The 27,562-nt window shown below is 38.8% G+C and overlaps 1 protein-coding gene and 1 pseudogene across 1 annotated transcript; one reads left to right on the forward strand and one right to left on the reverse strand.

The window, feature by feature from the left end:
- The first annotated feature begins 1,246 nt into the window (after positions 1–1,246).
- On the forward strand, positions 1,247–25,999 carry Slc2a2 (solute carrier family 2 member 2). Its single transcript, XM_048347127.1, has 11 exons — positions 1,247–1,380; positions 5,547–5,639; positions 9,127–9,389; positions 12,382–12,506; positions 16,294–16,409; positions 17,345–17,507; positions 18,536–18,723; positions 20,271–20,375; positions 24,399–24,500; positions 25,244–25,447; positions 25,534–25,999. The coding sequence occupies exons 1-11, from the start codon at positions 1,366–1,368 to the stop codon at positions 25,735–25,737; spliced, it is 1,578 nt and encodes a 525-aa protein (XP_048203084.1). The 5' UTR covers positions 1,247–1,365; the 3' UTR covers positions 25,738–25,999.
- LOC125352127 lies at positions 3,746–3,946 on the reverse strand (annotated as a pseudogene).
- Positions 26,000–27,562: the final 1,563 nt, after the last annotated feature.

Genomic DNA, 27,562 nt, shown 5'->3' on the forward strand with positions numbered 1-27,562 from the left:
AGGAGGACAATGGTTTGAACCAGAGTGGGAGGTGGGCATCTGTGAAGTGGATGAGAGAAGTATGGGCAGATTTGCCCTCTCTGTTTTGCAGGCCAGTGAGAACCAATTTGGTTCAGAATTTTTAAAATACACTGGCATGCTTCAGGGACTGAGATCTTCGGATACTCTATTGTACTCCTGGCTTGGCCAAGTTTAAACTCATTCAGGTTCATTCCCAACAGAAGCCTTTGCTTCTGCATTCATTAGGTTCCATTCAAGTTTGTGTTTTGAATTATGTACCTTTGAATTATGTACCTAAAGATTTCATGGGTGTCAACTTGAAGAAGTGAGAGAAATGAAAAGATGTGGGCAAAATAAAAGACAAATGAAATCTGAGTTTTATCTACCGCTTCACTGCCCCCCACTTCATCATGCCTGTCCTAGTGCTACTGCCCACTTTGCAGGCTACAAGCTGGTAGCATGTCAGCCTATTGCAAAGCACAGTTAAAACATGATCAACTTTACTGTCTTCTAGCTCCCTTAGGGATTGGATAGACATTCTAGAAACAAACAAGCTAAAGGTATGTAAGCAGATTTATCTGAGAACAAGATCACATCCAGCAAAGGCATCTTAACATACAATCAATCAACAATAACAGCAGTAATAACCACCACCATTTGTTGATCACTTATGCTATGCCAAAAACTTTTCATATATTATCTCAATTCCACCAACAAGACAAAGGTAGTCCTGTTATTTCCATTTTATCATGTTAAAAATCTAAAAAGTCAGTGAGCCATTTGCTTTAAGGTCACCCTCAGTAAAAATACTGAAATTTAAACCCCCAGTCCTTAACACCCTAAAGCTCATTGAGTAGCCAGTGAAGTTTCTGGCCATACTATCCAACTCTGAAGCACAAACACTACAGTATACCGGTTGCCTGTGGATCCAGAGTGCCTTCTGACTCCGCTGCACATCTTTTGTCATCCGCACGACACAGTGAACAGCGTTGCCCACCTCACCATCTACAATAGTTCCCACAGATTTTTATTTTCACCTGTCCACAGTTCCTGCCACACTTATATGACTTAAAAGGTGACCACCTCTGGTAACTTACACCTACAGGATCTGTTCCCATTTTCTTTCCTGGTGGAACAAAGGCAACTGAAGCCAGAGGTCATCAAGGCAAAGGACACATTGATTAATTCCCATCAATGTTCAGTCCCTGTTAAGATTAGACTTCACTCTAGAGAGCCATTCCATGCCTTGCTCCTCCTCCTACAATGTATAACTAGCAGAGCTGGGGACACAGAGACAGTGGCTGGCCAGCTATTCTTACTCTCAGCACTGACCTGGAATTTAGAAGACGACTCCCAACCTACACAATGGCAAAAGATAAGGTAAAACAACATTTAGTTCATTTTGCAACTGGCTGTGAGGAAATTAGTAGGAAAATCTAAGTCAATGAATGAGTCATCTCCAAAGCTTTTGGAGATGTCGGGTATAACTACCTCAGATCAAAATAACTTCTCTATTTGGACAACTGAAAGTTTATCTGGTTGCTGAGTAAAACCTGTTTCTATTAGTAATTGGGGTTTTGAGGACATCTGTTCTTTTCTGACTAGTGCACATAACTTTTTAAAGTGATTCTGTATAACCATATTATTAAAGGAATATGCCCTATCCCAAATAAAGAGCAGACTAATCTGCTTCTAATCATGAAATCCTCAATAATTTCAAAATACAAAAGACAGAAAAGATGGAAGGAGTGTTCTAGGTTAGAAGAGATACAAGCAACAAGTGATCTTTTATCTTGGAAGGAAGAAGAAAACAGCTATAATGGGCACAACAGGGATAACTGGGACATTCTGAATGTAGGCTGTATCTTAATTAATATTAGCATAAGCAATGCAACATTGGATGTAACAAAAGTTATTGTAATCCTGTAGGAATAAGTCTCTGTTTTTAGTGAGTGCAAGATAAAGTAGTTAGAACACAATCCAAGCTTTAAAAAAATATTATTATAAAAGTGATGTACAAAGGGGTTACCATTATCAGGTAGAGTACATTTCCCTTTAGATAATGTTACCCCTTCCCTCGCTGTCTCCCAGTTTTTCCCTGCTGTCCCCACCAAATCTGAAGCTTTTTAAAAATGCTTTTGCCAAAACGACATGACATGTGTACACACGATGAGAGTTAAATGTGGTTGAAGGGAAGAATATAGTAGTGTTAACCAGATCATGATTTCATTTTTTCTGTAGACATGATACTTTCTTCTCTTTCCTTTCTTTTTTTATTGTCAAGGGTACAGAAGGGTTACAGTTACATATGTAAGGTAGTGAGTACATTTCTTGTCAAACTTGTTACCTCCTCCCTTATTTTTCTTCCACTTTCCCTCCTGCCCAGTCCACCCCCTCCCTGAGTTGTACAGTTCATTTCCAACATATTGTCTTGTATAGATATGATACTTTTAAAAAAAAGAATATTAGCCAGTGCTGGTGGCTCATGCATGCAATCCTAGCTACTCAGGAGGCTGACATCTGAGGCTTACAGTTCAAAGCCAGCCAGCGCAAAAAAAGTCTGTGAGACTCTTATCTCCATAAATTAACACACACACACACACACACACACACACACACACACACACACACACACGCTGGAAGTGGGGCTGTGGCTCAAGTAACCGAGCACTAGCTTTGCACAAAAGCAGTTCAGGGACTGTGTACAAGCCTTAAGTTCAAACCCTAGGACCAGCAAAATAAAATATTTTCCCCTTTAAGTCTCTCCCAACCAAAATCACCGACCCTTGTATACAAGAATACAACTTGAAACATCTGTGCCTCTGTGAGAAGTCAGATCTACTCTGCAGTGCATTCCTCATTTTCTAAGTGGCAGGGTCAGAAAGTGAGCTCTGAAGTCAGCAAGAAATAGATGTGGATTCTGGATTCTAATGTGGGACTATTTATCTGCTGTGAGATGTGGATTAAATTATTCAATGGAGCTCTATGCTTTCTATATTATGATAAAATAAGAACATATTGGAATATAATATGGGCTATTTAGGATTGATTATAGTAATGCCTAAATATAATCATTACTTAGGGTTTGAGAATAATTAAGTGAAATGTTACTACAGCAGCTTATATGAAAAATATTTGAACATTAATAATTATGTATTCATATATACTCATAATGTGCAAATGATAATGTATTCATATGATTATTTAAATACCTAGCATATCATGGTTTTGTAGGTATAATTATATCCCAGAATAAGGCTAAAGTTAGAACTTTAATGGACAATATACAAATGAATATTAAGTTAATTAAATTATTATTAAATATTAGGCTTTAGAAATTATATTCTAGAATGCTCTTTGAGAACTAAGGAATTGCCTAATACTGGAACCCAAAAAATAAAGAGCAATATTGTCCAACTTTGTGAATCCACTTAAAGCTTAAAGTGGATCTGATAACTACAACACTGTCAGGAAAACTAGGATGTCACTCCCAGCATGTTCATAACACACAGACTCAGACAGGGCTCTTGGCCTGTGGGGTCTCAGTTTCTGCAACTGAAAAATTATGTAATTAAAGATGCCATTGCTCTCTATACTCCCTTTCAGCCTGAGAATTCTGTGGCTTAAGAAGTCCTTGGCCTTTTTCAAAGTTGGATTCAAGATTACAATTGGCCTGGCTTTTGGAATAATGTGAACTAGAAGAAAGTACCTACATTTTTTTCCTACCTACCAAATCAACAATTACTAAAAAGTCTGTCCTATTTAGCAGTGAGATTTTAATAACATAAGCTCGGAGACCCATATTTAGACATATGTACAGATTATCTGTATGGCTTAAGGTGCATCCCTTCGTTAGTTTGCTTTCCTGGCTCTACTAGATTTCAATTAGCAATAATCACGCCTCAGATAAACCTCACTGGCTACGATACTGCCACTGTGCAAAGCTTCTACTAGTTTTTAAGCTCCAGATTTCACACTTGCTAAGCAGATGCTCTGTCCTGTCACTTCTGCTTTATTTTTTCAGGTAGGGTTTCACTCTTCTTGCCTGGGCCAACCTGATCTACTTTACACCTCCTGTATAGCTTGGATAACAGGTACACATCACCTCACCCAGCTGTTTTCATTGAGATGGGGTTTTGTCCAGTCTGGCCTTGAACCTCCATCCTCCTGATCTCTGCTTCCTAAGTAGCTAGGATTACAGGCATGCACCACTCCCTTAGTACTCCGTGGTTGCAAAATGTGGGTAGTTCATGTACTTTGTGGTTGCAAAGATTATTGGTGATGCATGAAAGTTGACAGATGGTTGTTGGCAAGAGCAATTAGTGAGATAATGATGAAACCAGTGAACATACATTAGTTGTATAATATATATTATCACCATTTTTGCAATCCTTTTTATGTATCCTGTGGTATTTCTGTCAAAGTAGAGAGATCTCCCATCTTTTTGTTACTTATGTTGTATATGACTTTTCTCAATGACATAAGTGGCTATTTCCATCTTAGCAATTTCTTTCCTTCAGTGACAGTTCTAGTTCTTAAGTTCTGATTTTGAATATTTAAAAAATATGTATGGGGTGGGGCTGGGAATATGGCCTAGTGGTAAAGTGCTTGTCTCCTAAACATGAAGCCCTGGGTTCATTTCCTCAGCACCACATACATAGAAAAAGCAGGAAGTGGGGCTGGGAATGTGGCCTAGTGGTAGAGTCCTTGCCTAGCATGCATGAAAAAGCCAGTAGTGAAGCTGTGGCTCAAGTGGTAGAATGCTAGTCTTGAGCAAAAAGAAGCCAGGGACAGTACTCAGGCCCTGAGTTGAAGCCCCAGGACTGGCAAAAACAAACAAACAAACAAACAAACAAAGAAACAAAAAATATATATTGGGGAGAGCTGGGAATGTGGCTTAGTGGTAAAGTGCTTGCCTAGCATGCATGAAGCCATGGATTCAATTCCTCAATACCACATACACAAAAAAAGCCAGAAGTGGCACTGTGGCTCAAGTGGTAGAAGACTAGCCTTGATCAAAAGAAGCTCAGGGACAGTGCCCAGGCCCTGAGTTCCAGCCCCAGGACTGGCAAAAAATAAAAAGAACATATGTATGTTAGCCAGAGACCAGTGGCTCAAGCCTGCAGTCCTAACATCTCAAGAAGCTAAAATATGAGAATTGCTCTTTGAAAGCCAATCTAGCAAACAAATCTAGGAGACTATAATCTGCAGTTAACCAGCAAAAAGCCAGAGCTAGAGGCATAGCTCAAGTGGTAGAGCACCCAGCCATGAGAAGGTTGCAGGAAAGCCCTGAGTTCAAGCTCCAGTACCAGCACTAAGTAAATGTATGTATGTATATATGTATGTAAAAGGATGTTTGGTTCATCCCACAGAAAAAGTTCTCTCAACCTTTTTAGTTTTAACATGTAAAGAAAATGATGAGTGCCCTTACATTTCTGTAGGAATGACACCTGACAAGGAGGACTGTGGATAAATATCAAGGGAACCTATAAATAACCCCATATTACAGCTTGGTGGATACTGAGTAACTGTGTTTCACCCCACAGATCACTGGAACCCTAGTTTTCACTGTCTTCACTGCTGTGCTGAGTTCCTTCCAGTTTGGATATGACATTGGTATGATCAATGCACCTCAAGAGGCAAGTTAAACACATAGAGTTCTTTGTGGGGAGAGCTCCTTCTGTGTGGAGAGTATCATGCATTCCTTACTTATGGAGATAAAGGTTGTCCACGTGAAGGCCATGGAGTAATCCTTGCCTGCCAAGTACAATGTGCAGACTGAGAACTTGGCCTTGACTCCTCAGTTAACAACACACACACACACACACACACACACACACAATAATAAGTAACTTCAACTCTGACTTTATCACTGTTGTTTGCTGAGCTCACAGAAAACCCTCACTAGAATTCTGTGTTTAGGAATTTCTTTTTAAGTAAGAGCTCACTGTAGCATTGAGTCAGAGCTCTCAGCTATATACACAGGTAAATGCTAAGGAGGGAAGAAAATGATAGTAGAAAGTGTTTTATTCAGTGTGTAAATTTATTGAGCACCTACTTGCTTATTCACACCAGGCACACATGCTTTCCCCAACTGGATCCTCCCAACAATCTTAGTATGCTCATTCCCAGGCCATATTCTAAACTTTAGAAATCTAACACTAAAAAGATGACAGTTCTCTTCATTTCTTGTCTCCCATAAGTGATAACCATACAATAGTTCAAAACTTTAATGTCAAGCTGGTGGCTCACACCTGTAATCCTAGCTACTCAGAAGGCTGAGATCTGAGGATCACAGTTTGAGGCCAGCCCAGACAGGAAAGTCTGTGGCACTCATCTCCAATTAACCACCAGAAGTGGAACTGTGGCTCAAGTGGTAGAACACTAGCCTTGAGCGAAAAAGCTCAGGGACAGTACCTAGTTGCTGAGTTTAAGCCCCAGGACAGGCATTTAAAATAAAAATCTTTAATGTTATAAAGTTAACTTAATGACAAGGTAAGATGTCCAACAAAGTTTGGGTTTTCTCAAGGTAACTATTAGCATGGTAATTATTAAAATACATATCAGATTTCTACTGTTTTCTCATTCATTTTATATATCCTTACTCCATTTTCTAGTGCACACTAAGGAAAGGGATCTGTCTTTTCAGTTCCCATAGACTGCTAGAGGGAAACCAGAGCTTCATTCCCCTGCAATACAACTCAGACTTCTGAGGTCACTGAGGCAGGATTGGTGTCCCATTCCTCTTCCTATCACCTATGTCGAATAAAATGGTTGACCGAAAGAATGTGCTTAAGAGAGAGAGTCCTGAAAAGAACCACTCCTCCAGTCAAAAGATGTGCTTTCTTTAGGTGAACACAGGTGTGACAGATTTCAATATGGCAAATATACAGCATGTCAGGAGACAGAGGTCTTATCTTCCTGTAGATAACAGCAATTGCCCATGTGGCAGGTTCCTAATATCCAGCACATCATAATGACAGTTGGTAGGCCTCTTTCTACTTTGTGCAAGACCTATTCATATCCTTACTTAACCATTCTCTCTATTCTTATAATGAAAAGATAAGTTCTTCCTTCCTTCAATCTATAGCCCTGAGCCAAGCTGAAACAGGAGCCCCCTACTGGCATCCAGATTCCCACTGCAGCCCCATTTAAGTAGGATCCACTTAGGCATCAGTGAATAAGAATGACTGTTCTACAGAAAACAAAGGGGCATGATCTCCTTGATATATGATTGTTAAGGTGGGAGGAGGGGGAGACAGTAGAGACCAGGTCTGCGAAACAAAAAACTTCTTGTCAAATGGTATTTCCCGGGCTGGGGATATGGCCTAGTGGCAAGAGTGCCTGCCTCGGATACACGAGGCCCTAGGTTCGATTCCCCAGCACCACATATACAGAAAACGGCCAGAAGCGGCGCTGTGGCTCAAGTGGCAGAGTGCTAGCCTTGAGCGGGAAGAAGCCAGGGACAGTGCTCAGGCCCTGAGTCCAAGGCCCAGGACTGGCAAAAAAAAAAAAAAAAAAAAATGGTATTTCCCACAGGTTTGGGTCAGCGACCTTACATTATATAACTAAAATCAAACAACTACTCAACACATAAAGGTCAAAAAGACCTCTCAGTGGATCACAATAGCTTAAAAGCTATGTATGTATATTCATATAAGACAAGGATAAGCAAACTCTATTGTTGACATTACATTTAAAGTCCTAGGTGAATTTCCTTTGGCGTAGGCCATACAACTACTGTATATGTTTTTGGTACACTGTGTTTTGTATATATGCCTACCTGATCTAGGGAAGGGAAAGAAAAAAAGGGTGTAAGATATCACAAGAAATGTACATGCTGCCCTATTATGTCACTGTACCCCTTTTGCACAACACCTGTCAAAAATTTTTTTAATTAATAAAAAAAAGAATGACTGTTCTGACATTCTGAATTTTTTACATTGGAATTATTTTAATGCATCTCAATCTTCTATGGTTTTGAAAGTTACAGATGCTTAATGCAGAAAACATAAGACAAATCACCCATCATTGTATACCATGGAGCAAACAACTAAGAGCTTTTTGGATATTTCCTTCCAGCATTGTTTCTATGCATATGTCCATATAGGATAGTAATCTATTGTGAAAAATGTTTCCATCAGATCTCTTTTATAAGAGGATGTTAATTTTCACTCAGTTGGCTTTAAATGAGGACTTGGCCCATAACTGTTAACTGTGAGAAGCTGCAACCCAAGTCCTTGTAAGAGATGACCCTCTCAGCTCACTGCAGAACGGTGATCAGATCATCTCGGAGATAAAGACATGGGAGGAAGATGGTCTGATGGATGTATTTCTACTCAATTATACTTTGTTATTCTACTTTCCTCTGCTACAGTGCACTATAAAACATGACCCTGTGAAATATAGTTCTGAACACTATTATATACTAAAATCAATGAGAACCCATAAAAGTCTTCAGAAGTTATTTTATCTGTGGAATTAATCAGTCATATGCTTGATTCTTTTCCTCTCTTTGCATTAGTGGAAATTCATTCCACAATTAGTGGAAATTCATGGCTAAATTTATAGCTCATGTCTACAAAACATACAACACATAATGTTTGCATTTTTTGTATACTATTTACCCTCATCTTATCTTTGCCAATCCTTTAAAATTCAGATAAACTTAAATCCTGTTGCATAAAGACTGACAATAAAAATGTATCTTTTTCACCTGAAAAAATATTTTCAATTTAAAACTTAAAATGTACAAAAAAGTCCAGATGTCAGCTTTCTATTTTTTGAAACTACTGAATGTAACCTAATACTAGTTTAGACTTCACAGCTTCATCCTTCAGGTGGGGCAAATGCCCCCACTCCACAAGCTAATGACTCCCAGGTACATCCCCAGTAGTAGAGAATGGATTTCAGAGCGCTGGTCATCAAGGTACTCTGTGCCTCCTTTTCTCTTCTATTCTTGCCTCATTGCTTTTGGTAGGATTAGTAACTTCTGCTTTATAACACACATGATTTTGCAACACACATAACTGGAGCAGCCCTATTTAAAATCTAGCAAATCTTTCAAACGAAATTTGAATTTAGATTATCTGAAATAATGGGCTTTTATTTTTTTTATTTTCTCAGATAATAATATCTCATTATAGACATGTTTTGGGTGTTCCACTGGATGACCGAAGGGCTACCAACACCTACGCTGTTAACAGGACAGATGCTGTAACTTCAGTCACACCCTCAGTGGACTCAACACCAACCTACATGGCTGAGGAAGAGGCTAGACAATCTGCTGGCCTGATCACCATGCTCTGGTCCCTGTCTGTGTCTAGCTTTGCAGTTGGTGGAATGGTTGCATCCTTTTTTGGTGGGTGGCTTGGGGACAAGCTTGGAAGGTAGGCAAATTTCATTAATTAGTAAGCATAAACACAGAAACTTAAGTTAAGAAACTTAACTTCTGGTATTAAAATTCATTTAGTAAAATACTATCTTTCCTTTTATGGAATAGTTTTAGCACTGTTTTTATAATTCATAGCCCCACAAGGCAGGTGCAACATTAAATCAAATTACTAGAAAAATACTGTTTCAATAACTCAGCTAATTGTGGAGACATTTATCGAAAAGGTGAATTTGGTGTGTATTTTTATGTTTGATCTCACTTTTAAAGTTATGAAACATATAGGAAAACACTGCACAAACCATCAACTTAGGAATTCAACAGAAGAGCCAGATTACAGATTTAGAGATTTCTAATCTGGCAACCCATTGTTCACTTCAATAACTCACAATTTCTCAGACATCCAGGGTTTTTCTTTTTGTGTGTGTGCCAGTCCTGGGGCTTGAACTCAGGGCTTTGCTGCTATCCCTGAGGTTTTTTTTTTTGTGCAAGGCTAGCTTCTACCACTTGAGCCACAGTTCCACTTCCTGCTTTTAAGAGGTTAACTGCAGAGAGGAGTCTCACGGATTTATCCTGCCCATGCTATCCCCTCAAGCTATGATCCTCAGATCTCAGCCTCCTGAGTAGCTAGGTTTACAGAAGTGAGCCACTGGCACCTCACCCAGTTTTAATTTTTAAATTAGAAATTGGCATTTGGGTCAGTCAAGTCATAAGATCTTATCAAAATTACCAAATCACAGTAGCCCTGTGAACTTGGCATGGGGTTTCTAGTGGCTACTGAAGCCACTACTATCCCAAATCGCCAGCCAGTGATGAAGCAAGTTGAAGCATTTTACAATTCCATTTGTGTGTTTCTTTTTCTTTTCTTTTCTTTGTCTTTTTTTTTTTGCCAGTCCTGGGGCTTGAACTCAGGGCCTGAGCACTGTCCCTGGCCTCCTTTGTTCAAGGCTAGCACTCTACCACTTGAGCCACAGCACCACTTCCAGCTTTTTCTGTTTATGTGGTGCTGAGGAATCAAGCCCAGGGCTTCATGCATGCTAGGCAAGCACTCTACCATTAAGCCACATTCCCAGTCCTCCCCTCACCCCACCGCCTTTTTTTTTTGTTGTAGTTGGTTATGGGACACTCAGCGCCTGGGCACTGTCTCTGAGCTCTTCAGCTCAAGGCTAGCACTCTACCACTTGAGCCACAGCACCACTTCTGGTTTTCTAGTGGCTAATTGGAGATAAGAGTCTCACAGACTTTCCTGTCCTGGCTAGCTTTGAACCAAGATCCTCAGATCTCAGCCTCCTGAGCAGCTAGGATCACAGCCATGAGCCACCAGTACCTGGCTCCATTCCCATGTTTCTATTACATGTTTGCTTTGGGTTTAAAAATGTCAGTGGAAGGGCTGGGGATTTGTCCTAGTGGCAAGAGTGCTTGCCTCTTATACATGAAGCCTTGGGTTCAATTCCCCAGCACCACATATATAGAAAATGGCCAGAAGTGGCACTGTGGCTCAAGTGGCAGAGTGCTAGCCTTGAGCAAAAAGAAGCCAGGGACAGTGCTCAAGCCAAAAGAGAGGTCTGTGGCTATCATTTTACTTTAAAGAAGGTGTTTGATGATACTGGAGTTTGAACTCAAGCCTTAGATTCAGTAGACAGGGGCTCTATCACTTGAATCATGCATCTAGCCCTTTTTGCTTTCATTGTGTTTCTAATAGGATTTGCCATTTTGTAGGGCAAGCCTGAGAAGTTTTTTTATTTTTGCTTCCCACATAGCTGAGATGACAAGATGACCCCACTCAGGTTTTTATTAGTTGAAATGGGGTTTCTGAAAAAATTTTACCCAGTCTCTCCTCAAACATCAATTCCCCTGATCACAGCCTCTTAAGTAGTTAGATTACAGACAGGAACCACCACACCCAGCTTGAAGAAGGTTTTGTGAAATTTTCTTATGATTATTTAAAAGTTATCTTTTTGTTGACATTATCAGCTTTGTAATATATATTGTGCATTGCTGGTGTTAATTCATAGATTCTGGAAATATACCAACATATAGTGTTAAAGTAATAATGGCTCATACCTATAATCAGCCTAGCTACTCAGGAGGCTGAGATCTGAAGATCAAGGTTCAAAGCCAACTCAGGCAGATAGGTCAATGTTGCTCAAAGCGGTAGAGTGCTAGCCTTGAACAAAAAGAGATCAGGGACAGCACCCAGGCACTGAGTTCAAGCCCAATGACCAGCCCCCCTCCCCCGCCCAAAAAAGTATATGTGGAAAAAAAAGAAAAGAAAAAAGGAAAAAATTTAAACAAATAAAAAAGTAAATGTAAATTTCTTCCAAAAAATTATACAAATGAAAATTTGACTTTGAAAGTTTCTCTCCTGTATATATAAACTAAAAACCTTTACTACTGAAACAAAGGAAAACAAGTAACAGGTTACAACAACAGAATTGATCTTTAAATTAATCTGTAGAAAAAAAAATAGTTAACTGAAAAAGCACCCAAAATGTTATCTTAAATCTTTGTTAATTGATTCCTCTCTATCAGAAAGTGGCAATCAAGTATATTAAGCTCAACTTCTAGGGTTGGGAATATAGCCTAGTGGCAAGAGTGCTTGCCTCGTATACATGAAAGCCCTGGGTTTGATTCCCCAGCACCACATATATTGAAAATGGCCAGAAGTGGAGCTGTGGCTCAAGTGGCAGAGTGCTAGCCTTGAGCAAGAAGAGGCCAGGGACAGTGCTCAGGCCCTGAGTCCAAGGCCCAGGACTGGCCAAAAAAAAAAAAAATAATAAGCTCACTTCTCTTATCATCAGTATTACTTACCAGTACTTTAGACCATGGATAAATAAAAATAATAATGTGGATTCAAGATTACTGAACTAATTTTTATAGCAAAGTTAAAACAGTCATTTGAGGTAAAAATTTCAACATTCTCTGAAAGCAAATGACTTTTTATCAAGTTCTGATACCAAATTTATCCTTCTTGCTTCTTAAAATTTCAGAATCAAAGCCATGTTGGTAGCAAACATTCTCTCATTAGCTGGAGCTCTCCTGATGGGGTTTTCCAAACTGGGGCCATCTCATATCCTTATAATTGCAGGAAGAAGTGTATCAGGACTCTATTGTGGTAAGTGACACATGCACACACATACACACACACACACATACTAATACATCTTTGTCTCAAAGACTATCTACACGCCAGTATGCTAACATGCAGACATATTTGAGTTTATGGTGGCATCACAGAGAGAAATGAAATAGCAAAACATTATGCTCCTGAGTTGGGCTGAAACCAGTTACAAGGGATTCTAAGAGTATCTCTGTTCTAGCCCACTGCAGTGACATCATTTCTAATTATCTGATCTCAGACAAATGATTTAATTAGGACTTTTAATGTCTTCACATTTATATGAAGAAGATATAAGTATCTACCCTGAGAGATTGTGTGAATATATGTAAAACATTAGGTACAGAATATGACAAACTCTATTGTTAGCTACTGTTATTAATTCTATGGTGCAGTAGACAATGGATCTTCAGTAGATGATGTATTGTGACCTAGCTGACTGTGTCTGTCTTTGTCGCTCATTTCTGACAAGACCAGGTAACCTGGGCCCATCTCCAGACCATAGTCCCTAGCTGTTTGATTTCAGACATGGCTGTATGAAGCAGTACAGTGGTGGTATCCTGTAATGGACAAGGAGATAAAATCAGGCAGAAGTAGCTAGTACAAGTTTGAAATAAAGGAAAGATTCCACCTCCATGAACTTTATGTCTGAAGAGCTGGAACTGCTATTTCTTGGAAAGAGTGGCAAGTTTCCTGAAGCAACTAATTGGCACAGGTCTGAACAAAGATAGGAACATTCAATTTCTACCACAAATGGACAAATATTTAACTTCTCAATGCAAATGCATCTCTGATTCTGAGGTTCTAGGATAACATGTTAACCCATTTTCAAAAAGTGAAGTTGCGCAGTCCTATCAGACTGGCTCTTGTCTCATCCTTGCACTCCCCAGCAACCTATGGGTGGAGTCACTACAGTCCAGGCAAGATTAACCTCTCCAAAAGAGAAATCAATGATTTGATATTTATGTATAAGAAAAAAAGGGAGGAATGTAATATGGAGGTCAGATCTGGCCACTGCCATCATTGGCTATTGAGGGGTATCAGATTGACTCCATCACAGATTAAAGAGAACAGAAGCCTACTCCATCTTCACTAAGATCTCCCCTGCCCTATCCAGGGAAGTTCCCCTTCACTGTGATAAGACTGTGTAAACTGCTTGATCACCTGACTCCTGGAACGTTCAAGGTTAAACCTGTGCCCTTCACTGAGTAGGCGTATCCACCTGCATCATGTGAGCCCTGCCAAATCTATGCGCCAAGTCTAACTAAAATGATAGGTTGGTTCAAACAGTTGCTATGAGGCAGATTGTAACTCCATTGGCCACCTGCATGTGACCTGGCATGCTCTGTAAGTGTTGTAACCTCATTGGCCACCTGCGTGTGGCAGGCTCGACCACATGGTGTTTGCCTTTATAAACGGACTGAGCATTGCCCCGGGCACAAGGTCCCAGGTCCCAAGTCTGGGCTGTGGCCCTGGCAGGTCAGTATACTTTTTACTTCCCCAATAAATCCATCCTTTTCCTTGGAAAAAAAAAAGTGAAGTTGCTCTTCAAAGCAGTAATACCAACAGTAGTGGCAAGCATAGGAAAGCTTTCTAACACTTTTATCTGAAGAAAATACCAGAGTTCTATGCGTCTTTATGATCAATTGCAACAAGAACCTAAAATATTCATGGTTAATAACTTGGGGATGAGGGATATAGCTCAAGGTCAGAGCATCTCCTCAGCATACTCAAGGCTCTGAAATCAATCCCCAAAACTGAAAAAAGCATTGCATATGACCTTATTTTGAGCATTTACTAAAATTATATGAAATAAATGACCTCATGTTCTTGTGATATTATTATATTATGATTTACTATATTGTTTATTATATTGTTTATTATATTTATTATATTATTATATTTATTATATTGTTCCTGAGATACTGTAGTAGGTCTTACAGAAGGATAGTACAATCACAAATAGGACCAAATACATGTTTTTACCCTGTTATTTAAACCCAACTAAAATCAGATATAAAGTTCTGCCTAAATATAGATGTCATACCAACCATGTATATATTCATTTGAGATACTAGAGGCATTTTGAAACATTAATTTTTAAATACTTGTTCTAAGCATCTTTTACATAAAGACCTTTTATTTCCCTTTGATAGGATTTGTAAGAAGTTTTTTCTGGAGACAGCCTACTTTTAAATTCTTTTTTTGTTGTTGATGTTACCCTATTATAAAAGTAATGTACAGGGGCTGGGGATATAGCCTGGTGGCAAGAATGCCTACCTCGGATACACGAGGCCCTAGGTTCGATTCCCCAGCACCACATATACAGAAAACGGCCAGAAGGGGCGCTGTGGCTCAAGTGGCAGAGTGCTAGCCTTGAGCGCGAAGAAGCCAGGGACAGTGCTCAGGCCCTGAGTCCAAGGCCCAGGACTGGCCAAAAAAAAAAAAAAAAAAAAAAAAAGTAATGTACAGAGCAGTTAAAGTTATGTAAGTCAGGTAAAGGGTCCTTTTTTTGACACTGTCACCACTTCCCTGGCACTCTCGCGGTTTTTCCTTCCCATCCCTACACACAAATTCTATAGTTCACTTTCAACATAGTGTCTAGTGAGTACTACTGCTGTATTTGTTCACCTTCCTTTTCTGTGCCTCCTCACTTACAATCTCAAAGACAGATAAACACACAAGACAAAAAACAAAAATAGCAAATGAGAAAAAAAACTTCCATTCCATTTCCTGGAGTTCATTTTGATAAATATTATTTTATATGATCAGATTTGCAGAGGCATTGTGCCTTTGTGTTCCTCCCCTAGGAGTATCCTCCTTTGGTCTCATTGGGTGTGAATGCCTACAGTACTGTATAATTTATCATGTCTTCCTGTATTTTAGGTCTAGCTTCTGCATATCAGAGAAAACATGGGCTGTTTGTCTCTCTGAGCTTGGCTTACCTCACTTAACATGGTTTGATCTAGGTCTCTCTATTTTCCTGAAAATGACATAATATTCTTTCCAATTTATTGTATAGGTACCATATTTTTTGGATTTTATAGGGCTTCCGGGCTGTTGTTGTTTTTTTAATTCCTAAGAAAATACTCAACACTGCAATCAGCAAATGTCTGGTTACATCACCATTTCCAACATGAATGAATACATGTATGCATCTAAGACAGCTACAGAAAGAATGGTCTAGTGTCTTTGGGGTTTTATTTATTCTTTTAAGCACAAAAAGTCTTCCTTCAAATATTTATTGAAACTGAATATCACAATGGGATAAAGAAGAGGGGACAAAAGCAATGGGTCACCTTAATTAAAGAAGGGTTCTTGAGGTGCTCTGTTTGTTCTACAACTCTGAATCTCCATCACCACCCTGATGGTGACCATGTGGCACCTGCACATTATGGAGGTTCAGTTTGGCCTGTAGTCCTCATAGTAATGCTCTCCTGCACTGTGATTATGGGTAAGCCCTTTCTCACCTCTACAAAGAGGTTGTTGAAGTTCTAATTCCTTATAATCCAATGAATCCAGATTACGGCTATTACTAGAATATTCTTTAATCTCAACATGAATTCTCTTTTTTACTTAGACAACACTATGAAAATTGCCAAAAATCCATGACTAAGTGTTTAAGGTTGTATCAACAACAGTGTCTTTGGCTGGAGACAAGATCTCTTCCTTCCAAATGTGTCACAGTCTTTCAGACAGAATATTGGCTGTACTTAAACCAAATTATTGTTATTGAGATATTACTGGCCGCTGTTTAACAATTTTCTGCTCATATTTGGTGCAGGGCTGATTTCAGGGCTGGTTCCCATGTATATTGGCGAAATTGCTCCAACGACACTCAGAGGTGCTCTTGGCACTCTCCACCAACTGGCCCTTGTCACTGGCATTCTCATTAGTCAAGTAAGAACTCCTCATCCCCATTACCCATCTTCTATTTTATTCACTCTCTCTCTCTCCCTGACTGTAGACCAGCACAAATGAAAACAAACAATTCCAACAGACCTAGTGGAAGTGCTGTAGAAATACAGGCTTTTAAGCTGCAATGTAAATTATTGCCACTCCTCTCCTCACTTTTCTCCTTGGAGTTGTTGGTAGGACTGAAACTTCCAACACTACTCCAGATTTAAATTACTCAACTTGATTTCAAGGAATAGGAAACATTTGTGAATGCATGGGTTTCCTTTATTTTGTGCATTTTACCTGGAAATCTAATATTCAAATGATTATCCATGGGAGCTATTGTTCATCTGGCTCTACTCCTCCTAGTTTTACCTTGTGGCCCTAGAAGGAATCATTGGAACCCCACAGTTTATTATTATCCCAAAGATAGTCTGTAAACCACTACAACAAAGATCAGTCATAAAACTGCTCTCATCAAGAATTCTTCTATTTATATAACCCCATTCTATTTATGTTATGGGAAATCTAAGAATGAATTTTAAAGCAAAGCCTAAGTTCTGTACAATTTCTATCTAATTGCCCAGAGATATACAACCATATGTTGTTTCAGACATCAAATGTGTTTTTAAAAGTTATACTGAGGGGTATGGGCCAAGTGATAGAGCATCTGACTAGCAAGCACAAAGCCAAAGTACAAACTCCAGTACTTTAAAAAAAGACTCAAAGCTGGAATATTTCCCATTCTAACTGCTCATCTGAAGATAATGAAAACAAACCTAGATCAATTGTTTGTCAAACAAATTGTCCCTGATTGATTAAAGGTGAGATGCATGAGCCATGTTAGTGATTACTATTAAAAACTAATGATGTTTTTCAGTAAAGTACAGTAGGAAGCCCCAATGTCATATAGTTAATATTTCTCCTTATCCTTTCAGATTATTGGCCTCGAGTTTATCCTGGGAAATCATGATCTATGGCATATTTTGCTTGGCCTATCTGCTGTGCCAGCACTTCTCCAGTCTCTCCTCCTATTCTTCTGTCCAGAAAGCCCCAGATACCTTTATATCACATTGGAAGAGGAAGTCAAAGCAAAGCAAAGTAAGTTTGGAGCTGAGTGCTGGTGGCTCATGTCTATACGCCTAGAAGGCTGAGCTCTGAGGATTGTAGTTCAAAGCCAGCCCAGGCAGAAAAACCTGTGAAACTCTTGTCTCCAATTAACCATCAGAAAACTGGAAGAGGCACTGTAGCTCAAAGTTGTAGAGTTCTAGCCTTGAGCAAAAGAGCTAAGGGATAGCGCCCAGGCCCTGAGTTCAAGCCCCACACTGACAATAAATAAATAAAATTTAAAATTTAAAAAAAAGAAGAAGAAAAGTGGGTTGGGAATATGGCCTAGTGGTAAAGTGCTTGCCTCATATACATGAAGCCCTGGGTTCTATTCCTCAGCACTACATATATAGAAAAAGGCAGAAGTGGTGCTGTGACTCGTGGTAGAGTGCTAGCTTTGGGCAAAAAGAAGCTAGGGACAGTGCTCAGGCCCTAAGTTCATGCCCCAGGACAGAAAGAAAAGAAAAGAAAAGAAAAGAAAAGAAAAGAAAGAAAGAAAGAAAGAAAGAAAGAAAGAAAGAAAGAAAGAAAGAAAGAAAGAGAAGGAAGGAAGGAGAAAGGAAAGGGAGGGAAGAGAAGGGAAGGAAAGGTTTGGAGGGGGGTTTCATTCTTCCTATTATTTCGGAATTAGCAGCAAATGCAAAATGTATATGAATGATTGCTCCTGAAGTAACAATGTCTTCTAAATGAAACCAATGATTAGATGCAAGATAAAGTGCAAAATCATTTTGCCATGATTTATGCTATTTTACACTTGTAAGCAGTTTCACTCAAGCCCAAACCAGACACCTACACGTAGGGTATTGGACTTAACCAGAAGCTCCCAAAAGACCCTTGAATGCATTATGCATCTATAATAATAATCAGTTTTCTATGTCATATGATAAAGACAACTGCTCTGTACTTTTTCAATCAAAGACCAAGATTTAACAAAGAAATTCCACCGCCTATGCTCATAGAAAGGGATATAGAAGTAAATTTATTTTTATGTGATTTATTTCAATATGATTATTTGGAGACAGGCTTGAAGAGACTCAGAGGAAGTGATGATGTCACCAAAGACCTCAATGAAATGAAAAAAGAAAAAGAAGAAGCCTCAAGTGAGCAGAAAGTGTCTGTAATTCAGCTCTTCACCAATCCCAGCTACCGACAACCTATCATAGTTGCTCTCATGCTGCACATGGCCCAGCAGTTCTCTGGGATTAATGGTGTAAGTTTAAAAATGTGTTCTAACAATAAGGAAGAAAAGTGAATTAAGACAGAGACATATAAGCCAGATACCAGAGGCTTATGTCTGTGATCCTAGCTACTGAGGAGGCTGAGATCTGAGGATCACGGTTTGAAGGCAGCCTGGACAGGAAAGTCTGTGAGACTCTTAATATTCAATTCATCACAGAAAAAGCCACAAGTGGTGCTGTGGCAAAAGTGGTAGAGTACTAGCCTTGAACCAAAAAGGAGCTCACAGATAGTACCCAGGCCCAGAGTTCAAGCCGCAGGACTGGCACACACACAAAAAGGTCAGTAATAACTAACTTTGTTTCTATTAAGGCAAAGGAAAAAGGAAAAGGCTGTAGTAAATGCAAAGATGCAGCAGAGAATAATTCCTCAAAAAATACTGAATTATAGAGTTGACTATGAAATTTAGGATTTCTAATAGTATAGACTCTGGTTAACTCTGAGACTCATATGCAAAATTTATATCCTCTCTGTCTGTCTCTATACACAATGGCACAAAACATAATCTCTCTGAATTTCCTGCTTCAGCTTCCACTTCAGCATCTGACATAAAGGGGCAGTGGGGAAATGCTGACCCTGAGGCTGTTGAGTAGTGTGGCATACTAGGCACTGCACTGCCAGTTTGGAACAGTCTGCACAAATTACAGAAAAAGTACCCACAACAAGGACACGTTATGTGGAAAAGAGAGGAAGATAGAATGATGAAGCTATTAGAAACATCACCAAGTGCTAATGGCCCATGCCTATAATCCTAACTACTTGAAGGCTAAAACAGGGAAGATCATGGTTTAAGGATAAAGATGACCAAAAAGAAAAATCTGTGAGACTTCTTCTGGAACAGTAGTGGGACACATTGGTTGGTGCATGCTTGTCATCCCAGCTTTGTGGAAAATGTATATAGATATCATGGTCCAGGAAGGTGCCCAGACAGGAAGCAAGATCTCAAAAAAAAAAAAGTGTAAAACAAGAGAGGAGTGAGGTGGGCGTCAGTGGCTCACTGTCTATAATCCTAGCTACTCAGGAGGCTGAGATAGGAGGATCACAGCTCAAAGCCAGCCTGGGTAGGAAAGTTCATGAGACTCTTATCTCCAATTAACCATCAAAAAGCCAAAGTAGGGCTGTGGCTCAAGTAACAGAGTGCTAGCCTTGAACAACAACACCAAAAAAGACAGCACCCAAGCACTGAGTTCAAGCTCAGGACTGACACAAAATCAAAAGGTAAAAAAGCAGTAAGAATGATTCTCACAATACTGAATAAAGAAGCAAGATTGAAAAATAGCATATTTTATGTGGTTTCATTTACACCAAGTATGAGATTTGGCAAAAGTCTCAGACACTGAAACTTTTAAGCAATCAGAAGGCTTAAATACTTACTAGTGGGTTCTCCTCTGGAAGAAGACAGTTGCCTTTAAAAAAATTCTAAACAAACAACCAAAAATAAACAGCCTACAATAGTTCTTTCTTTAAAAGACATCAATTTGAGATTTCTTGATTAAGACTAATCTTTTTTTTACTTTGTAGATCTTTTACTACTCAACCAGCATTTTTCAGACTGCTGGAATCAGTCAACCTGTTTATGCAACCATTGGAGTTGGTGCTATCAACATGATTTTCACTGCTGTCTCTGTAAGTTAATACCTTAGACAAACAATGCTTTTCCCTTGTGATCTGTGGTCTAAAAGTAACTAATGTCTTGTCCATGCACACTGGTATGTGCCTCCTGACAAGAATCTTCTCTGTAACAAATCAGCCACTATCCTGAGATGAGTTACAACTGAGAAGGTGAATCACTGGCTGTCCCTGTGGCTGCGATTCTAGGGAGTCATTTGTTGGTAAATTAATAGCCAAAGGAGAGACAAGGGGACTTGTTCTTTGTGTAAGTCCCTGGATTCCTTCTCCATTGCCCTGTTCTTTAATGCCTTAAGATTAGCTAACAGCTCGTCATTTCTATCAAGATTGGGTACTTTTCCTGAGTTCCTTTCCTTCCCTCATTGAAATACTTTTTATGCTGTTATTTTGGGGAAAATATTTTTAAATAATAAACAAGATGCTAATAGAGCTCTAAGCTTTTAAACAGAATTGAACAAACTTGCAAATTCCCGCTGATGTTAGGCCATTGGGCAGAACTTCCAGGTAGTTCACAAGTGTATAGTGTCTGGTAATCAGAGTATGTGTAATATGAAAGGCCAGGGTAGAGGTAGGATAAAATGAAAATGCTATTGTTATTGCAGAGAGGTTATATGCTCTTTCAAAAGCCAAATATGCATATATACATATGCATATATATACATACATATACATCTTATGTAAGCAATATGATCCAATATCACTATGACAATATTTAACATAATCTAACAAAGAGAACTACAGATAAACCTAACCAAGTAATATAATTCATTCTAAAATGAGAATAATTGTGTTTACTTTTAGTTTTTGTTTTTGTTTTTGTTTTTGTTTTGGCCAGTCCTGGGGCTTGGACTCAGGGCCTGAGCACTGTCCTTGGCTTCTTTTTGCTCAAGGCTAGCACTCTTCCACTTGAGCCAGAGTGCCACTTCTGGCCATTTTCTGTATATGTGGTGCTGGGGAATTGAACCCAGGGCCTCATGTATACGAGGCAAGCACTCTTGCCACTAGGCCATATCCCCAGCTCCTACTTTTAGTTTTGAATACAAAATATCCAAAACATTTTGGGGTCATAATACTATACTCATTTGATTTCAGCACTTGTTTTTCATTCTCTACACATGGACTTTTAACTCTCACCTTGAGGTGGTCAATAAATTACAGCTTCGCTACCCAGGCCATGTTAAACAGTACTGGACCTTGGAAGGAGGAGGAAGAACAAATACCAACAGAACACCAGTGCTCTACAGGCATGACTTTAGAGATTAAACCTGTTCAATCCAAAAGACTGCTCTAAGTCAGTGAAGGCATGTTACTGGGATATGGTCCCAATGATTATTTGTCCTTTATTGTCTCCTTGTATTTTTTCAGTATATTCTGTTTCAACACACTCTTATGACTAGAGACTGTTACTAAAATATATTGTTTATGATAAATTTGCTATGTAAAGCGTCAAGTTGTCAAGACTGGGTAAAACAAATTCTGAGAAAAATCTTAAAGGGAAGCATCTACAGAATTTCATTTTTTGCACCCTGCAGTAATCTCAGTAGAGTAGGAGAAGTTGTTTTACTTTTTAACATAGTCTTAATTATTTTAAATAGTTTATTTTTCTGTGAAACTTTAAGCAGAAAATGGACATAATAAAATCCATTCTTATTACATCATTAATCCTCCAAGAATATAGATTTACATTTTCAATTAATTTCTACACTAAAAATGGTATACATCTATAATCCAAACACTTTGGAAATAGAGGCAGGAGAATGAAAAGTTTAGGCCAATGTGAACTATACAGTGAGAATCTGTCTCAACAAAACAAAAATAGGGGCTGGGAATATGGCCTAGTGCTAAAGTGCTTGCCTGGTATATATGAAGCCCTGGGTTCAATTCCTCAGCACCACATATATAGAAAAAGCCAAAAGTGGCACTGTGGCTCAAGTGGTAGAGTGCTAGCTTTGAGCAAAAAGAAGCTAGGGACAGTGCTCAGGCCCTGAGTTCAAGCCCCAGGACTGGCAAAAAACAAAAACCCTAAATTTTAAGTTCAAAAGATAGGCACAATGGCTCCAGCCTATAATTCCAGCTACTTGGGAGATAAAGATAAGGGAATATTAGTTTGATAGACTTCATAGCTGGGTGTGATGGCCTAGCTATTATCCCCACTACAAGGGAAGCTCAATGGCTGGATGCAGTATTATGAATCTGTTATCCTCAGCAACATGGGGAAGCACAAGTAGGAGGATGATAGTCCAAGGCAGTCTCAGCATTAAGAGAGAGCCTATCTAGAAAATAACCAAGGCAAAGTGGTAAAGCGCCTGCCTTGCAAGTGCAAGCTCAACCCCTAGACTGCCTACGTTAAAAAGCACAACAACAATAAAAAAAAGAAGCAAGTGTTTGTCATCAAGTTCCTCTCCCACAAATTAACTAAAAAGCACAACAACAATAAAAAAAGAAGCAAGTGTTTGTCATCAAGTTCCTCTCCCACAAATTAACTATTGTTACCAAATTCTGTGCATCCTTTCAAATAAATATATGCAAAATATAAATCTCCCCTGATGACATATAAATGTTTCACAACTTGAAAGCAACAAAAAACATCTGGTTTTATTTGTTTGTTTACTGAATGAGTGGTTTGAAAAAGAGAAGAGTGGCTACCATTCTGCAACTGGATCTGTGTGACACATGTAGTCTAAGGCAAAGATGAGGGTTGTGCAACAGTACACATCCTAGCCACTGACCATGCCTTTGTATCATGTGTATCTGAGAATACATAACAGTTGAGAGTATACATAACAGTTGAGAGTCCAACTCAATTGTCAACAGATGCATATTTAGAGGGTTTTTTTGTCCGATTTTCAGGAACAGAAGAAGCAGATATAGTAGGAGCCTTCATTCTGAAGAAATGTTTCTATTTTCTTGATACACCTTGACATAGTATCATCAAGCCAGTTTTAAAAGCTATAATGAAAAGTCAAAATACAGAGCTACTCTTACAAATTTGAGGAAGGGTTTGGAGTTTTATTCCACTTCTTTCTCAGTAATTAAATGTGGGCTTTGTTGGTTGTCCTTTCTAAGTGATTTGCAACTGAGGTGAAAAGCACTCACTGTGGGTGAAGAGAAATGTTTCTCAGGTATTTTCTGAGCAGAATACACCATACTAAGGGTATTAGATTGCTGCTTAGTTACTGGCTGATTTACTTATACAGGTGAGGAATTATGCATAGGTGAATCTATCCTTGGCAGTGTCCATGGATGAGACAGACAAGAGTCTACTCAACAGACATTAGTTTAAGTTGCTAGTAAATCTTAACCATTAATCTGCAGGTTCAAAGACTCAAAAAAAATCAATGACAGTGTTAAAAAAAAACAACAACTCTGTAAGCCTTTGTTTCAATGTCTTCTTTTTCAATAGGCATAATTCATTTCCACATCTGGTACATTCAAGCACACAAGAAAAATAAAGACCTATCTTAGTACAAGATCACGTTTTATATGTTGTCAAATGTATGGTTATAATTTGACTTTGTGAGAAGTTGGATAAGAACAGTTGACACTGGAATACTTAGGCCAGTTCAGATGTCTCTAGTGCACAAACTCATAATACAAAAACTTAAGATCATAAAAACTTAAGATAATCACCAGGAGAAAAACTAATATCACTTTGTCATAGATCTTTCTTATTTTAAATGTACAGATGACTTATTGAGAGAGAGAAATGATGTACAGCCTCTTACCATTATACTCAATGGGATAATCCTAGAATGATGGGAATACTACAGTTCTCTCTCTAGATTGGTCTATTCCAATCAGCATGACCCAATAAAGCAGATATTTGTTATTTATCGCTGTTCACCAGACTAGCCCTGCATCACTCTCCAGGAAAGTCTGACATCCGTGAAGAAGAGTAACGGCATTGCCCTCTCCTCAATATTTAACTTGAAATGAGCTCTGAAGAAATAGAAATTATTAAAATGTAAAGGCAATATTCTATGGCAGGTAAGACTGAGATTTTTTTTTTAACTTTCCTAGGTACTGCTTGTAGAACGTGCGGGGCGACGCTCTCTCTTTCTAATAGGAATGAGCGGGATGTTTTTCTGTGCCATCTTCATGTCAGTGGGACTTGTGCTGCTGGTGAGTTTGATGCCTGGACTGATATTTTTGGCTGCTATTCAATAATATGTCTGCGGTCCAGGTTAAAGTATTTTATGTGTCAAAAATCCTGAAGACTGGGCAAGGAATGTGGCTTACTGGTAGAGTGCTTAAGCATGTGTGAGGTCCTGGGTTTGATTCTTTGGTACCACATAAACATAAAACTAACAGAATAAAAGGAAAAACATTCTTAATACTGACTGAAGAAACAAAGCCAAATGAATAGAATGCACTACCAAAGAGATATGAAGGAAAGGAGAATTTGTTTATAGATTAAGTATTATCATGTCCCTTATACTTGTTATCAACAAAGGGAGTATAACCTCAGGGTCATAGGAAGGCTCCAGAATCAGCCCCAAGATGTTCCAGTGCTGTTTCACCCTCTGGGAATCTTGTAAATGACCCTTGGGCAAGTGCCTGAAGCTTCTAAGTCCAGTGTCATCCACAACTTAACAACCATCATGGTACAAGCAAAGGATACAGAATTGGGGGTGGGGGTGGGGGAAAGGTAAGCAGGAAAAGAGTGACTGAGGATCAAAAGAAGTCTTAATCCAGAGGATTACCTGAACGATTTTGCATATTTCAGATTAGAATAACTTGATAGGACACAAACACCTCTGGAAGAGTGATATGTCCATCCTTGAACTTAGCAGAAGCTACTTAGCTAAAGCAACAGCAGTGAATGATTCCAGACCCACTTTTGCTCTTGGTTTGCTTTTTTTCAGGACAAGTTCTCTTGGATGAGCTACGTGAGCATGACTGCCATCTTTCTCTTTGTCAGTTTTTTTGAAATTGGACCAGGCCCAATCCCCTGGTTCATGGTAGCTGAGTTTTTCAGCCAAGGACCACGCCCCACAGCCTTAGCACTAGCTGCATTCAGCAACTGGGCCTGTAATTTCATTGTAGCTCTGTGTTTCCCGTACATTGTGGTAAGAGACCTCATAATGTGCAAATTTACTGAACAGAAGGCAAGTCAAGTAGCTGCTAATTGAAACTCTGTTTGTTCTCTATCCAGGACTTCTGTGGACCTTATGTGTTTTTTCTCTTTGCTGGAGTGGTCTTGGCCTTTACATTGTTTACATTTTTTAAAGTTCCAGAAACCAAGGGAAAGTCTTTTGAGGAAATTGCTGCAGAATTCCGAAAGAAAAGTGGCTCAGCCCGGCAACCAAAGAAGTCTGCTGTAGAAATGGAGTTCCTTAGAGCTGCAGAGGCAGTGTAAAAATTACCTTCTTTTTTTATATGAACAAACAAGGAAGGAAACAATGGTTGTTTTTTTTTAAAAGAATTCCTTGAGGATTTCATATCTATATCTTAAAGTATTGCTTTATTTTTTTTTGGAGGAGTTTTATGGGTTTTGATCAGAAATGTCAACAAATATTACTTAAAAATATTTTTTTTACTTAGGGACTGTGTGTGTGTGTGTGTGTGTGTGTGTGTGCACCAATACTGGGGCTTGAACTCAGAGCCTGGCACACTGAGCTTCTTTTCTTTTTTTGTTCAGTTGTGGGACTTAAGCTGTGGGCCTGGGTGCTGTCCCTGAGCTATTCAGCTCAAGGCTAGTGCTCTACCACTTTGAACCACAGCACCATTTCCAGTTCTGTGGTGATTAATTGGAGATAAAAGTCTTGCAGACTTTCCTGCCTAGACTGGCTTTGAACTGAGATCCTCAGATCTCAGCCTCCTGAGTAGCCAGGATTACAGACATGAGGCACCAGCACTGCCAAGCTTCTTTTCTCAAGGCTAACACTCTACCATTTGAGCCACAGCTTCACTTCTGGCTTTTTGGTAGTTAATCAAAGGTAAGAATCTTACAAGCTTTCCTTCCCAGGCTAACGTTGAATCATAATCCTCAGATCTCAACCCCCTGAGTAGTTAGGTTTACAGAAGTAAGCCACCAGCGCTCAGTGAGATTCTATTTTTTTAATGGTAAGAGTATAGTAATTTAAACTGAAAAGGCTAGATTGCTTTGCTAAAGACAAAGAAAGTATGTTCTAATCTTCCTAGATGTTTTTTACTGCACACTTTGTCCCAAAAGAAACTGAAAAGAAGCTAAAAGAGGAACTGTAGCTCAAGTGGAAGAACACTAGCCTTGAGCAAAAGCAGGGACAGCCTGCAAGCCCTGAGTTCAAGCCCCAAGAACAGCACAAAATCAAACAAAAAAACTGAAGAGCATTCAGGATCTCCTATCATTGCCTCATTAAGCAGGTGATGAGAAACTTGATGATACAACTGTTATCTATTATATTTAAATATGATTACATTGGGGTTTTCTTCCCACAGATCTGACACTAAAGATCTGGCTAATAGCAGTAAGATTCATATTATAATTGATTTTTCTGTTTCTTCCACTCATCTTTTTTCTTATGTATTACAATTTGTATCTTGCTTATAGCTTTGTTTTTTTTTCATATGGAATTTCATATGGAATAGTTAAAATGTTAAAATATTTTTATGAAGACTTGCTTTAGTAACCTCTCAAAAATCTACAACTCAAAGAAAACCTTTTAGGTCCTTCGATGACCAAATGGTTTCTGCAAGACTAAAGACTCAAGGATTTACCTAGTGGCCAGCTAACATTAATATCTGTTACAAAACCATGCTAATTCCTTGTTGGTTTAATTATTTATTTTTTGCTTTTCAAATGAACATATCCTGGTTGTCTGAATTGTGCTATAAAGTGCACTCAAATATCTCAAGTCAGGTATTATATGTATCACCTCAAATATCTAATAAATTGAATCCGTTTAATTTAGGGAAATTAGAAGTAAAGGGTTGCTTTTTTTGTTAAATATATATTCTGAGTGATTATTATGTCTCAAAACAATTTGAAAGGGTATGACTTGAAAATTCCTTATTGTAAGCTCCTAATACGTCAGTAATGTTTCACTTTAATCAAAACCTTAATTTTTCTGCAAACACTAGTCCTAACAGAGGACAGTCATCCCCTTAGACTTTTCCTTATTTGTCTTTACCATGTACAGTCCATCGTCCCATCTAGGCTATTCTCTTGTTGTTACTATCATAAATCCCATGTTATCAATGTG

The sequence above is a fragment of the Perognathus longimembris genome, chromosome 5 (genome assembly GCF_023159225.1).
Source record: "Perognathus longimembris pacificus isolate PPM17 chromosome 5, ASM2315922v1, whole genome shotgun sequence".
Lineage (NCBI taxonomy): Eukaryota > Metazoa > Chordata > Mammalia > Rodentia > Heteromyidae > Perognathus > Perognathus longimembris.

Coding starts and splice junctions, on each gene's coding strand:
- Slc2a2 (XM_048347127.1), top strand. Junction 5,640..9,126: donor TGATCAATGCACCTCAAGAG/GCAAGTTAAACA, acceptor TTATTTTCTCAG/ATAATAATATCTCATTATAG. Junction 12,507..16,293: donor TGTATCAGGACTCTATTGTG/GTAAGTGACACA, acceptor TATTTGGTGCAG/GGCTGATTTCAGGGCTGGTT.